At 42.7% G+C, this 15,431-nt stretch overlaps 1 protein-coding gene across 1 annotated transcript in view; it reads right to left on the reverse strand.

The window, feature by feature from the left end:
* Positions 1 to 15,431, reverse strand: part of LOC147673407 (TRPM8 channel-associated factor homolog) — a 36,984-nt gene that overhangs the window by 7,546 nt on the left and 14,007 nt on the right. The window contains exons 5-6 of the mRNA XM_086947264.1: positions 11,355 to 11,568; positions 4,461 to 4,700 (exon numbers count right to left, since the gene is read on the reverse strand). Of these exons, the coding sequence (XP_086803390.1) occupies positions 4,461 to 4,700; positions 11,355 to 11,568 (454 nt within the window). The remainder of the gene's footprint in view (positions 1 to 4,460; positions 4,701 to 11,354; positions 11,569 to 15,431) is intronic.

The raw sequence follows: 15,431 nt of genomic DNA on the forward strand, positions 1-15,431 counted from the left end.
CATACCATGGCTGGTCTAACCGGTTCTTACTCTGTTTTTTGGATGCTACTTTCAACAAGCATTTGCAATGCAATAAGTCCCACATTTGCACGAGATTGGCATTGTAAATGACAATGCCTTTTATCTGTTTTGATGATCAATACATAAATAAAATGCATTGTTCTTTACAATGCGAATAGCGCAAACTGTTGTAAATGTGAGACCTATTTCATTTCAAATAAGCGGCCGCCATTGTCCCGGGCTGCGTGGAAAGTGAAAGCACTCATGGCACTCTGAGTGTTGAAGGAAAGCATGTTGTGTCTGCAGTAGGAGAAACTCATTAAAGAAAATAATGCTTACAGACTAAATAAGACATCGCGTGTAACAACACAATACAACACAAATGGCCAGTCCTCATAGGAGGTTACAAATGAAGACAAGGCGGTACTAACAAGCCTATTAACGAATCAGAAACCAGCATTTACGAAGGACATTGACACAAGCCAATGACAAATATGGGTGGGGAGTGGGAGGGGCTTCAAGTCTATACTCGAATACAGCATGCCTCGCAGAGCATCCCATGAGCCACCCAGGCTCGACCTAAAAAGGTCTCGTTAAATCTACTTTGAGGGTTGTTTATTGAGAACCTAAGTCTCACTTGAGTTTGCCTTACATGGCACTCATTAAGGTAAGTGTAGCAGTGGACTATTCCATGGAGCACAAAACTGGCCACCAGATTCTGGATTTTGTTACAGTGACAATGTACTGCACTCCGTCCTAAATCAGCATCCTGTGCCGATAGCATGAATTCTCCACCCCCATTCCGATCGACTTCCCCTGGTCCTTCCAGATGGCCACATGCATGTGTCATTCAGGTCCACTGTGCACAGCCAATTTGTGTTCTAGAAATCTGATCTGCAAGACATTCAACCACTCAGCAGCTTGATGTTCGGCGTGCAGGTAGAATTCATTGCGCTTGTATGAATATATGATGATGCAAATCCACATATTTTCGTTCCATACAAGAAGGTATGACAAACTTCTCATCTGAACATGAATAAATCACTTGACCTCATGCAGGTGTTAACAAGATGGGGGTGATCCTGCCTGTCATGGCTGGGGTAACTGTAGCGCTCAGCCATCCAGTGCAACTGAGAGCAACCATAGTTGTATGTCACTATATCAGGGTCAGCAACATCGACCTTTGACATACTGTATCCCCATATCACTTAGCTTTCAATCACTAAGGTAAGTATTCATAGTTAAGTATAGATTTAATATTCTCAACTCCATATCCACTTATCATGACAATGTTGTGGTAGTTAATATATTGCAATTTTCTTTGTAATACAACATGCAATATAGTGGCTCTCACCGCCTCACCTAGCTCACACGTGCATCAACGGTGATTGGGGTCGACTGTGGATGTGGAAGGAGGACCTGCCTCCACTGGAGGGGAGTGTTACTCCAGAGATGTAACGAGGACATCAAAACTCCATTGAAGTTACTGGGCCCTCTTTGCCATTGTTAAAGTCTGGTAAATGGAGAAAGTCTTTCCACTGAAATGCCTACTTTTGTCCAATTAGCTTCTGGATCCTTTGGGACATTCTGACTTTGAAATGCTGACCTTCACCACATGAAAAGAGGACTGGGGTCTGGTTGGTACCCAATTCAAGTTACTCAGAAATGTATTCATGATTCTGTCTTTTTTTGTACATAATGGGGACAACATGAGTGGAGGTGTTGAAGATGTTTTTGCTTTCAAGCGCACAATCATTTCCATGGTCCCCGGGCACAGAAATATACCACAGTGTAGCTGCCTGTCCTTCCTGCTACTGGCATCAGATTCTATATCTGGGTCTGGAAAACAGTGAGTCGAAGGGAAAAGATGTTGTGGCTGAGGGATCCGCTGGTTCATCACCAGCCCTTTTGATAATATTGGGTTTACCAGAAGCAGGGCCTAAAGGGTTAACTGGACTCTCTCCAGCGTGTCCAGCTGAGAAAGGGAACGAGGACAGCTTAGGGAGCTTCAGACAGAGTTTTACCTTTGGGATAACCAGTAGTACAACACTGCGGTGGTCTGGGAGCAAGTAGTCCTGGAGTAGATAAGGTTGCCGTCCCATCCTTTAACTTGGTACTTAGAGCATCCAGAAGTCAGTCAGGAACCAACAAGGAGAGCAACATGCAGGTGAACCCCACACCTGGATCAGAAGGGATCAGGCGAGGTCCATCCACCTTAAATTACAGCAATTCCTGAACCAAGGTTCAGAACTTCGGATCCTTCTGCTACAGAGCTCAACTTCTTTGAGGAGAGTCTGTCGCTGGAGACCCTTCGACAGGTGATAATCGAGGACACATTTTATTGATATAGGCTGCAGCAGTTTCATGCACAAAACTGCCAATATTACAGTCTGCCACTCCATACTCCTACTAGCTTTAGACTGGAGGTGGGCCAGGACTGGAAGAGAAGCAAGACACTGATCTTTCCATAGTATTTCTCCAGCCCTGAAAGTGCCACCTTGCAAAATAACATTCCTTGCAGGTATCGATCCTGTTCAACCCTGGAAACATTTCCTTGGTTGCTTCCTCAAGTAGAACCCATTTCATGCCCTCCACTTAACAGTACAGATTGTCACCAAGTTACATAGGACAGGGTGGGCAGATGAAGGGAAGAGGGGGAGAAGTCACCCTGAACAAATGAGAAGGGAGGAGACACAGTGGGAGAGGAAGCTGGCAGAGAGAGAGAGAGAGAGAGAGAGAAGAGGGAGAGAGAGAGAGAACGAGAGAGAGAAGAGGGAGAGAGAGAGAGAACGAGAGAGAGAAGAGGGAGAGAGAGAGAGAGAGAGAAGAGGGAGAGAGAGAGAGAGAGAGAGAAGAGGGAGAGAGAGAGAGAAAGAGAGAGAGAGAGAGAGAAAGAGAGAGAGAGATGAGAGAGAGAGAGAGAGAGAGAGAAAGAGAGAGAGAAAGAGAGAGAGAGAGAGAGAGAGAGAGAGAGAGATGATGAGAGAGAGAGAGAGAGAGAGAAAGAGAGAGAGAAAGAGAGAGAGAGAGAGAGAGAGAGAGAGAGAGAGAGAGAGAGAGAGAGAGAGGAGGGAGAGAAAGAGAGAGAGAGAGAGAGAGAAAGAGAGAGAGAGAGAGAGAGAGAAAGAGAGAGAGAGAGAGAGAGAGAGAGAGAGAGAGAGAGGGAGAGAGAGAGAAAGAGAGAGAGAGAGAGAGAAAGAGAGAGAGAGATGAGAGAGAGAGAGAGAGAGAGAGAGAGAGAGAGAAAGAGAGAGAGAGAGAGAGAGAGAGAGAGAGAGAGAGAGAGAGAGAGGAGAAAGAGAGAGAGAGAGAGAGAGAGAGAGAGAGAGAGAGAAAGCGGATATTGGAGTATATGTTGGAGGGCGGAAAGAGGAGAATTAGAGCAAGAGGATCAATTGTAGGAAAATAGGGAGGGAAATACAGAGGAAGCAACGCACAGGGAGAGTGGGAGGGGGTGTGAAACAAAAGCAATGCAAAAGTAGTAGTCCTCGAATGGAGAAAAAAACTAGTATGAAAGAAATCAGTCCAAAAAAGAGGGCAAGGGAAACAAAGTGTAGGAAGAGGAAGATTTGTAAAGAGAAAAAGTGAAATTCACAGCGCACAAAAGATTAATAAACCAAACTGTTTTTTTAATGCAAAGCAGATTCCTTCATAGACAAAATGTGCCCCTCTTTTAAGGGGTTTAATACCTAGATACTGAGAACTGTGGGAACCAACAGGTAGCACAGACTTCTTCTGGTAATCTGTTTCTTTCTACCAGTCAATTTTATATTGAAACAAGTGCATTCAACGTATCGTGCAAAGTATACAATTGTGTTTGAACAGTGTTAGAGCCCAGGTTTACAATAACAGGTCCAGTCAGAATTTTTACAGACACAATTTCCTCCAGGTACTACATGGAGAAAACTGAAAACAGTGCAGCAGGGGGAAATGTGGAAATAGCAATAACAAATTACCGTTTTCTACATGTTTTACCAATTTTTGCAAAACTGAGAATCAATGGCAAAAACTGCAAAACACAATTTTTCTGGCTATTTTCTGTAGTGGATTAGAACTTGGCACCCAGAAGCAAGATACCTCACGCACTTAAAATAAAAAGGTTACTCGCCTTGTTCCATCAAAATAAGGTCTCTTTCTAATACTCATACCTGCACTTCCAACCTCTCAAGACTTCTAAAACTTTCTCTTTAGGCTCCACTGGAGCTGACCTTTGAGGATTAAGAAAGTGATCTTTAATTCCATTTTAACTTAATTATGCTTTTTGGCATTATTTTGTTATTTTTGCATCATGTTAAAACCTCTTTCTAGAGCCTATGATTGAGAGGTTTGCTTACTTTTGATCACTTTAGCTTGCCACTTCCAAGTAGATTCCCAGTCGTAAAGCATGACTGAGAATCTACTAATTCATTATGTCAAGTTCTTACACACATGCAGTCTGCTAATGACAACCCAGTACTCACCGGCAGATATCTGAACGTCGGTGACAAACCTCTCAGGCCTAGGGAAGTGTGGCGAGGAAGCCGCTAGCTCCGCTATGGCGCCCATCATCTTGTCCCATAGAGCAAGTACAACATCTGGGTCCTCCATCGCGCGAACATTATCAGAGGGAAGCGTCAGGATAATGTTTTCTGTGGCCAGCTCTGCCCAGGGTGATGGATAATGGCGGATGGTTTTCTGCCAAGCCGACTTGCTGGTTTCACCTACAAGAAGAAAATCATCATCATCATCTTCCTTATAGTTGTTAAGATAAATTAGATGGATTTAAAACATAATGTAATAACTCTGAATGGTAATGGAACAGTTCATAGCAGAACCAGAGTCAAGAGATACACCTAGCCCATCGAAGCAAAGAGAATTCTGATTCTCCATCACAAACATAGCTGAAAGGAGTGGCCCGTGCAGGTAAGAGTGGTGGGGCGGGGGAGTTGACAGATGACAACAAGGGAAAATTATTTATTTATTTTATTTACCCTCGCCGTCGTCTGTCGAGACCACCCCCCCCCCCTCCATCCTGCCCACCGCTCCTACCTGCATGGGCCGCTCCTGATAGCTTTTATCCAGTCGGCTGTATTATAAGTGCTTCAGACTATAATGCAATGGTTGCCGAGATATCTGACATGTCAATGATGGAGAATGTTATCGCCCAAACTCTAAACCAGGTCCTAGGTTCCTCATTTGACACAGGCTTAATGCTGCCCGTGTAAAACCGAGGTCTGCTAACCGGGTCGAAAGAATTTTTTTTGTACTTTGTGGCATGTACACATTTAAAGTTATTACTCGGAGGTGTGGAATGAATACTGTCACAATCCTCGGTAATTTCCACAAATGCTTCTGGCACTGCAAAGCGTCTGCACTGAGGATGTGGAAAGGACCGGTGATAGTAATATTAACCAGAGGATATTCCACAAGTTTTCAAGTAAGGCAGTAACGGCTTCGACTAGGGGAGGGCGGAATTTGGGTAATCGTAATACGCAAATCTCTGCGAAACGGTAAAAAATCTCCACGAACACGCAGAAATTCTGCGAACATGCGGAATAGCTTGTTCGTGATGCTTTTTTACTGTATGCAATAGCTGTTTGCGTGCTCAAGGGGAAATATCTCGCAAACACGCATTTCAGAACAAGAACAAGCAAAAAATGTCGCGAAGTTGCGGAATGTAGAACTTTGAGAAATTTCGCGTTCTCCGTGGAACGCGAAATTACCCAAATTCCGCGAACGGAACGAAATTTACCGCCCAGGCCTAGTTCCGACTAGTGCTAGTCGGGGTGTAGCTGTCATTACTGCGTATTATCAAAAAACAATGTCCCAATAAGTAAAATTAAACAGTCAATTAAACAAGCATGCACATCGCATTGCAAAAAGGAAAGAAGGAGAACACTCTGGAATTTTTTGACAAGATAGTTAAATCATCTTATTTATAATATACGGTCATGGTCGAGAATATACAGTTATTTCAGCAGCACTGTGTAAACTCAATTACGTGACAACCATAAAACTTGGTGCTCTACAAAAGTGACTGTCGTGAGGGTGAAAGTGGCGACGCAAGTGAAGAAATAAACAGCGTGAACGGCGCACTGTGAACAAGGTGCAAATTATCTACAGTGGGTGGCTCGTATCATGTGACAAAGTGATATCACAGATTACAGATTTTTCCACTATTTGAACCACAATAGTAAAGTACGCCAGTTAATAAGCTGTGGAGTCGACGGCGTTTCGATCCACGTTAGTGAGGATCATCTTCAGGACTTGGTTGTCTAACTCGGGGAGTGCTGGGAAGGAACTTTGTTTGGAAGCGATCAGAGGCGCTCGTCAACAATGGGTTGGGGGCCTGCCCGGGGGCATGGCTTATGAGGTCTAAGCGGTCATCTGTGATCCGCCGAGTATCTGGATGTGTCCTTAAGTTGGTCAACTGGAGCCAGAAGTAATCCAATGATTTAATGCTCGAGAGTGGCTGCACGTGTCCTTAAGTTTGTCAGCTGGAGCCGGCAGTAATCCAGTGATTCAGTGCTCGCCGAGTAGCTGCACGTGTCCTTCAGATCTGCGTGCTGGAGCCGGAGTGAATCTTCGGCTCCAGCACGCAGATCTGAAGGACACGTGCAGCTACTCGGCGAGCACTGAATCACTGGATTACTGCCGGCTCCAGCTGACAAACTTAAGGACACGTGCAGCCACTCGGCGAGCATTAAATCATTGGATTACTTCTGGCTCCAGTTGACCAACTTAAGGACACATCCAGATACTCGGCGGATCACAGATGACCGCTTAGACCTCATAAGCCATGCCCCCGGGCAGGCCCCCAACCCATTGTTGACGATCGTCTCTGATCGCTTCCAAACAAAGTTCCTTCCCAGCACTCCCCGAGTTAGACAACCAAGTCCTGAAGATGATCCTCACTTACGTGGATCGAAACGCCGTCGACTCCACAGCTTATTAACTGGCGTACTTTACTATTGTGGTTCAAATAGTGGAAAAATCTGTAATCTGTGATATCACTTTGTCACATGATACGAGCCACCCACTGTAGACAATTTGCACCTTGTTCACAGTGCGCCGTTCACGCTGTTTATTTCTTCACTTGCGTCGCCACTTTCATCCTCACGACAGTCACTTTTGTAGAGCACCAAGTTTTATGGTTGTCACGTAATTGAGTTTACACAGTGCTGCTGAAATAACTGTATATTCTTGACCATGACCGTATATTATAAATAAGATGATTTAACTATCTTGTCAAAAAATTCCAGAGTGTTCTCCTTCTTTCCTTTTTGCAATGCGATGTGCATGCTTGTTTAATTGACTGTTTAATTTTACCTATTGGGACATTGTTTTTTGATTATACCTTCCTTACCCAGTCCTAATCAGGTATATGGGTCATACTCCTGTTAACTATAACATGTCATTACTGCAGCAGGCGCTTTTGCACTGTCTTGGGGCTTGATGGTCCAATGAACCCAACTGCAGCAGTCTTTCACTACTCAGAGGCAGAGGGGGGTTATTCCTTTTGTTGCATGAGACGCCATAGCACTCTTGCTACACTAATATGTATCAAGCCTTTTGGGAATCGCAAAGGCCGAAATTCGCCAAATTTCGGCCTTTGCGAATCGCAAAAGGCTATTTTGCATGATTTGAAATGCATGAAACATTCGCATCTTAAGGAAATCGCAAATACTTGCGATTCCTTAATTTGCCATAGCATTTAAGGAATCGCAATTTTGCAATTCCTTAAATGCTATGTATGAAGCTTTTAAGAATTGCGATTTGAGGTTTAGAAATCACAAATTACCACCAACTTGTAGTTGGTGGTAATTTGCGATTTCTTGTAAATATGCACAATTGTGCATTTGTGAGGGTGGCATATAACGCACATACATGCCCATTGGGCATGTATGTGCGCCATATGCACACACATGTAATTTACAGGGGTGCAGCAGGGTGTCCTTGAGATACCCCTGCACCCTTGCAATAATTCTCAAATTGCGATTAGCAAAATGCGAATTCGCAATTAAGGAAGCTTAAGGAATCGCTAAAAAATAGCGATTTTCTTCATACATACCATTTTGCGATTCCTAAATAGCGATTCCTTAAAAATCGCTATTTTGGAATCGCAAAACGGAACTATGATACATATGGCCCTAAATGCTAATATCGCCACAATCATTACCAACTTACTGTACCTAATCAGAGACTAAGATGGGATTGAACTGCAGAACAGAGCATCTAAGATATTACATGTTTTGCTCCCATTTATGCCTTGACTAATCGAAATATGTGACTCTAGAAAAGAGGCACTGCAAGGCTGAGCTATGAATAAGGAAAAAGTAAGTATTCCAAGAGTAGAGCACAGGACACAACAAGAGGCTATAGATGAACAACCAGGAGGACTGTAATGAAAAATGACAAGCCAGTCAAGAAAAACATGAAAAGGCCAATGGGGTGGACAATCTGGAGCTCAGTAACAAGATAAAAACTTTTCAGAATCATCAAACTTGAAGTGACCTCAAATATATCTCAAATAAGGCATGGAAGTGAAGACTAGAAGATTACACTAATCAGAAATCCAGATATGGCCTCTAAGAAGACATGCCAAAAAGTGTTTAGTTAAGAAATAAGAATCAGGGATCTAAGAAGAAATCCATAAATTGGCCTTAAGAGAAATCCAAACCAAAACATTGAACAGAAATCCACAGGATAGCACTGAGAAGAAGTCTAAGACGGGACACTATGCAGTAATCTGAAATATATTTCGAAGCAGAAATCCAGGTGAATGCACAGAACTGAAATTCGAGGGAGAACAGCAAGCAGAAATCCAGACGCGAACAGTCAGCATAAATATAAAAGAGGACAATGAGCTGAAATCTGGAAAAAGATGCTGAGCAGATATCTGAAAGAGGGTCTCAAGTAGAAATAAAGATGAGCGCACAGAGCTGAAATCCAAGTAGGAACAGTAAGCAGAAATCCAGACCAGAAAACTTAGCATAAATTCAAAGATGGCAGTGAGCTGAATTCTAGATAAAAAAAGTTGTGCAGCAATATGAGACAGGGACTGGAACCTGGAAGTGGGCGGTTTGGAGAAATCAGGAATGGATAGGCAAGAAACTGGAAGTGGCTGTCAGCTATGGGCACTGAAAAGCAATGGGAATTGGGAACCAATGAGCCTAAAAGGGACCTGAGGAGGAATTCTTCGGAGGAAGACCGAGGAGCAATCAAATCGCGAATGAGGTAGCACGAAGATGCTATCTAGAACTAAGCTACAATTTAGAAGGGCGCAAAGGCTCTGAGATGTAAGCCATAACGGAGGCATTTAAAAGCAACAAGCTGCTAGGGTACCTAAGAGTATTCCTCAAAGGGCGCCAATTTGGCAAAGGCCTTGAAATTCAATCTGAAAAGGATCTGAGGGAAAACCTTATGGAGCACAGAAAAGCAATCTGGAAGGGGCACAGATAGGAATCTGGGCCGCACTGAGAAGGATTGCGGAAAGGACACTTGGGAGCAAGCCATAAGAGGGTGCACTAAAAACCTATCAAAATGGAATGATCAAGGCGCTCTCTGATGACGAGGCATCTGTGAATTGCGCTGGGGAGGAAACAGTGAAAGCAACAAGATGTAAAGTCAAATTTGTAGCATTAAACTGATTTCCTAACATATCTTTTACCCTCAACATCTCTACAAGTCTATCCATCGACTTCCTATGCCTATGCAGGGGCTTCAGCAAGTGTGGTTGACTACTTTGTTATTCACTTTGATCTCAAAATTAAAAAATGAACAGCAGTGGATTTCGTCTTCCATCTCACTCACCGACTGCTCTCAATTTATTGCCACTGGAGTGAGTTTCTGTCAAAATGTTAAACATGAAAGTACATATTTAAACTTTGCTATAAGATATGTTTTTATTGAATAAAGCAATATTCATTCATTCATATTTAAACTTCTGCAAATGATGGAATCACTTCCAATTTGTAAACTACATAAACGTTTTATTTTATGATTTCCTCCTGCAAAAAATGAACTGAAGTTTGGGGAACTGCCCTTAAGAACAATGTACAAGAAAGGCAATTTGAGACTTTGTACTGGCAGGCAGCCTCGAGGAGTTGGGGTGCAATCCCATAGGGTTGATGTCATCATGGGAGCAATGTACGCAGAGATCAAATTAAATTTACATGGTCATGGGTGGACAAAGAGATGGTCGGGGTTGTCGCGGGCAGTAGCCTGTAAGTATAATGGTAAAGGAGTTAGATGGGCCATGGTGAGGAGTCTGCTGATCCCACAGTCTTGTTTTCATGTCATACACTGAACTTATGCACAAACAAAATGAAGGTTTGCAGCCAAGTGGAAACAAAAGAATATATAATGCAACTGCAAAGAGACGACAAGCCTTTGCGGTGTGGTTGAGGCTTGTTTCTCTGCAGCAGACAGTGCTGTCAGTGTTAATGGGTTTGGGTGAACCCCATCAATTGTGTTATACCAACAAAAAAAGCCAACAAATTATGAGTAAAGAAAGAATTTAGAGCACAAATGAATTGACACAACATGCCATATCAAAACTTGATGAACCCATGAAACATCTGGTGGTAAAAATGAACCAGAGAAAACTAAGATATTTAGAGCACAGACGGGTAATAAATGCAAATATTCTCAGGTACAAAATAATAAGCACTATACCATGGGAAGGAAAAATAAATTGTAACCTGGTGAAGTCAAGACTCAAAGCCATTGTAATCCTCTCTATATCAGACACCTCAGAATGTGTAGACAACATTGTGGAGAACGTGAGCTTTATTTCCTGAGACCACCTCCTTCCGCAGCGGCAGCCAGCTGAAACTCTGGATGGTTGTACAGGAAAGAAGACTGATACTTTGACTTGTTTATTGGCATGGTGGAGACAGGACTCTAGGTTCCTGGCGGCCTTGGGCAGGGAGCGTAGGTAGGGGACCCCGGGGCCGCCACGCAAATATGTATCCATCCTCAGAGGATTATTATATTAAGGATATATATTGGCGTGGCGGCCCCTGTGGCCGTGTCTTATATACGCCAAGTCGCTGCCAGGGGCCGCCACGCAAATATGTATCCATCCTCCGAGGATTATTATGTGAAGGATATATATTGGCGTGGCGGCCCCTGTGGTCGTGTCTTATATACGCCAAATCCCTGCCAGAGGCCGCCACGCAAATATGTATCCATCCTCAGAGGATTATTATGTGAAGGATATATATTGGCGTGGCGGCCCTTGGGGTTTGGCGGCCCTGTGCAGGTGCACAGCTTGCACATGCCTAAGGCCGCCCCTGGTGGAGACCAGGGAGAACCACACAGTGGATTCAATCAACAAGCTGTTGTAAACTGGCACTTGTGTACATACTTACCACGCCGGAAGAAGGGAGCTCGCACCGCACCTTCAACGGTGACCTGCACCTTGCCAAGTTTACTTTTTTCAGGCACCAGAAAATAGAGCAGGCCTCCCCAGAGGCAAGAGACCGGGATTCTTTCTTCGTTGACGCTATATTTCCGTATAACTACCGGAGCACGGCAGAACTGGTCAGCGCTGTTTAGGTTATCTGAATGGCATCCAATTTGCACCTGGAATTGCAATTGAATTGATGAATTTGTAAATGAATCCCATTGTAGGTGACAAATTATCATTAATGTTTGGAAGATAAACAATTATATTTCAACCCTTACCTTTGTCAACAATGCATTGGTCAATGAAGCACTTATTCACAAAATATTTGTAATGGATGCATTAAAATCCATTTTTTTAAATGTACTAGTCAATATAGATAGGAATAATCCAGGCTAGAAACATTAAATCATTCATTCCCTAGGAATTCTTAATAATATTAAAGGAAATTCACTACTGACAAAGTATAGATCTTTCAGGTCACAAAAGCAGCTCCCAGCAAAGAAGGATATGGATGTCTTTGGTACATTCCTGCTCTGGAGCTCTGGATTCCTGCAAGTGGATGCAGACGTTTGCACAAAGAAGTAGCAACATCATATGGGAAGGAGGTTTCAAATCACTGCCACGCACAAAGTGACCAGAGTGAAAAACACTCGCCCCCACATCCCGTCCACAGAGGCCAAAAGCTGAACTCTGAACAGTGTAGGAGTCAACAACAGATGGGCCAGGGGAGAATTTTAAAAGATAATTTTTGGAGCAGTCCAATCAAAATAAAATGGTGTGTTTGCTGCCAAAATACACATCAGTACACATTCCGCCTATTCCCTGCTTCTGCGGTGAGAACTACTTGCATGATGAGGTATGCGGGAAGCGGTGGGGACAAACTATGAGAGTGGAAGTGATCGGTCAGGAGGGGTAGGAGAAAGGAGAACAAAAAACAAGACAACTCATGATGGCCAAAAAAACATGGTGGTCGCAGTGTACAGAAACGAGGATAAGGAAGTGGCCTGCCAACTATGAAGCAGCGGTCAAGGTGGCGCATTGGCCATTCTGCCCCCAGCACCTTGGTCGCCAGGGTGTGGGTCAGCACATGAAGGCAGACACCGGGGAGCAGCATAAATGAAAGATTTGTTAACATGGGCTATAAGCTTGCATTTGGCTTCTGCTATCAATCTATTATCATCAGTTAATATTCAGGTGCAAAACATAATATGTATCTACCTGTGAAAATATCACCTACAGACTACTGTCCTTTATGATCTTTGATATTCTTTTGCAGTTTTTATAGCTTGAATCTGGCTGGAGGGCATTAGAGCTCTTTCCAACAGAACCAGACTACATTACCCATGTTTTGAGTCACTGGCAGATTAAGAGATCTGCCCAGAATCAAAGGATGTTGACTTGAGCCAGGATTCAAACTAACCCTGGGCAATGAACTCCGCTCGTGGAGTTTGGTTAACTACGCATTCCATTAAAAACACGGAATTCAGGCAATAACTCAGTTCCTCTGCGTAGCGGAGCCATCTACTAAATTGCACCCACAAATACTTTCATAAAGCAACTTTACATTCTAATAAGCATATAACCAATTCAAAAAAGTGAACTTTGAAAATAAAAAATATCGGGCAATGAGAGAGGTGATGATTTTGGGGTCCCCCTAACCTAGGGAGATAACCAATCAGATGAATTGAACACAAAGAGCATATCATGCTGAACGATTCTGTGGTGGTCCCATCCTCTTAGGACCACCCCAAGCCCAGTTATGGGCAAACATACAATCCCAACCAAAGGCCCTGCAAAGCATTATGGGACAAGATAAGAAGTGGGCAGTGAATATTATAGTATCCAATATCAAATTAATTCTGCAAAGAGCTGAAGGAATGTTCTCAATTTTAAACACTCCATATAAGTACGCTATGTTTTTTGTCTATGGGTTCGTGTAGTGTGGAAGACAAAATTTATCCATGCTTTATCCATACTGAGGGCCTAAGCTTGTTTCAGTAATGGAAGCACTTCTTATTGTTGCTGTCTTTTTTATTCTTTCAAAAGTCTTTCTTCCATTTCATTGGATGGGTGGGTGGGCACTTAAGTGCTAGTCCTTCTCGTACTATAACATACAATTCAATTTTGGGTAAAGTGTGATAATCTTTTATCTTTAAAGCTTGAGTCTGATTGCTCTTATTTTATTTATTTATTTGCAAGCTTATACCGCGCTGGGAATCGACTCCCGAAGGAGTATCTCCGCGCCCCTGGCATCATTTTAAGCAAAGCAGATTCTTTCATGTATCCTTATTTCCTGATATAGATAACCTAATATTGGAAGAGAAAGGTTTTTAGTTTCTTCCTAAACGGAAGGTGTTCCCTGCATTGTCTGATGTCTCTGGGGAAATTATTCCACAGCTTAGGGCCGGCAAAAGATAAGGCCCTGCCCCCTTGCCTTGTCTTCTTAATCCTTGGGACACATAGGAGTTCTTGATCTCCTGATCTAAGCGATCGAGAGGGAACGTCTGGTTGCTCTTGTCATTCTTGGTACTTTTATGGAATGCGCAGAGGTCTTAAATTGAATACATTTAAGTAATTGGATCAAGAATGCTAATCTTCAATATTTTCTTGTGGTTTAAGGCTCCTGAATCGCTAATCGGTCTAGCTCTGTGAATAAATACAGACCCTTCGTACATTTATAGGAGCCCTGTAGAGGTGACTAGAGTAGCTGATTCATTTCATCACAGAAACTTTCTGCATATTTTGGCTCTCAGGCTGGGTAGTCAGTAAGGACAGGGAGCGAATCACACCACATTTGCACAGCATATTGATCTGTTGCACACCACCTCTGGAGCCTTCAATTGTAGAATTTTCTGACCACCAACTTTAAGATTTTGCTCAGAATGATGGATATCTTAATTTTAAAAAGGTAGGAGAATGTCTTGAAGACCTTATTCCCCAAGATACCTTATCTTCTTTCAAATCTAGATATCCTTGTGGCATCCAAACTCAAGCGAACAGGAGATCGGTGGAAGAGTAGAGGCAGCGCCTCTACGGTTCAATGGTAGCCAGTGTGACACCCCCTTAAGACCCTCATGTATGTGCCTATGCACTCTTATAACTAGCTATAAAGATATAAGTGGCTCTGGCGGCCAGTGCTCCTGTCACCCAGATGACCAAGGAAACACAAAGTGGAGACCTCCAATATACACACAAATAGATCATTCAAGGCCATGTGTACTATTTACTAGACAAAAATGGTCGCAATTTGCAACCAGTATTTTTGCGACCAATAAATATTTTTCCGAACCATTCTATGAACTATTAAGTGGGTTTGTATAAAAAAAAAAAAGAATTGGATTCAGTCCCAATATGACCTATCTAAATATTATTCTTATCACAAATTGTGACTCAATCCAATTGGCCACAATAACAGGAATTGCTGCCCGCAAGGGTCAGCAGACCACCATGTCTGTGACTGATTTTCAATAAGTAAACCCATTTTTTTATTGCATCCCCTTTCCTTTAAAAAAGTTTTCATTTTTTAAAAGTTTATTTAAGAATTGCTAGTGGTCCTCTGGACACCTAGAAAACCCCCCTTCCAGATACTGAATCGTATCAATTTGGAGTCCCATCTCATGAGTAAAAAAGAAATGAGTTGGAATTTTTTTTACAGCTCCTAAAATGGGATTAGTACAGAGGAAAAAACATTTTATCTATTGCAAATGACAAATCAGTGTTGTTGCGTTCGTAAGAAGGGTTAGTGCATCTGGCCCTTAGTACTTTAGGCTAGATGCAGCCCCCACAAAAACATTGCCTATAGAAAGTAGTCCAGCCTTCCATTGTCACACAGCCTACAATCACTATATACAAAATGCGCCTTCATGTTCATAAAAAAAGTAAAAAACCCACAAGGAGGATGTCTTTCCTGTCTGGTGAAAGTACTTTATTTGTTTCAATCTAGCAAATTATATTTAATTCATGTTATTCAATCCATTCGAAAATGGAAAATTCGAGATCCTTATCATTCTGTGTGTATCCCCAATTTGAAAAAAATGAG

This window comes from Lissotriton vulgaris, chromosome 12 (genome assembly GCF_964263255.1).
Source record: "Lissotriton vulgaris chromosome 12, aLisVul1.2, whole genome shotgun sequence".
Taxonomy (NCBI): Eukaryota; Metazoa; Chordata; class Amphibia; order Caudata; family Salamandridae; genus Lissotriton; species Lissotriton vulgaris.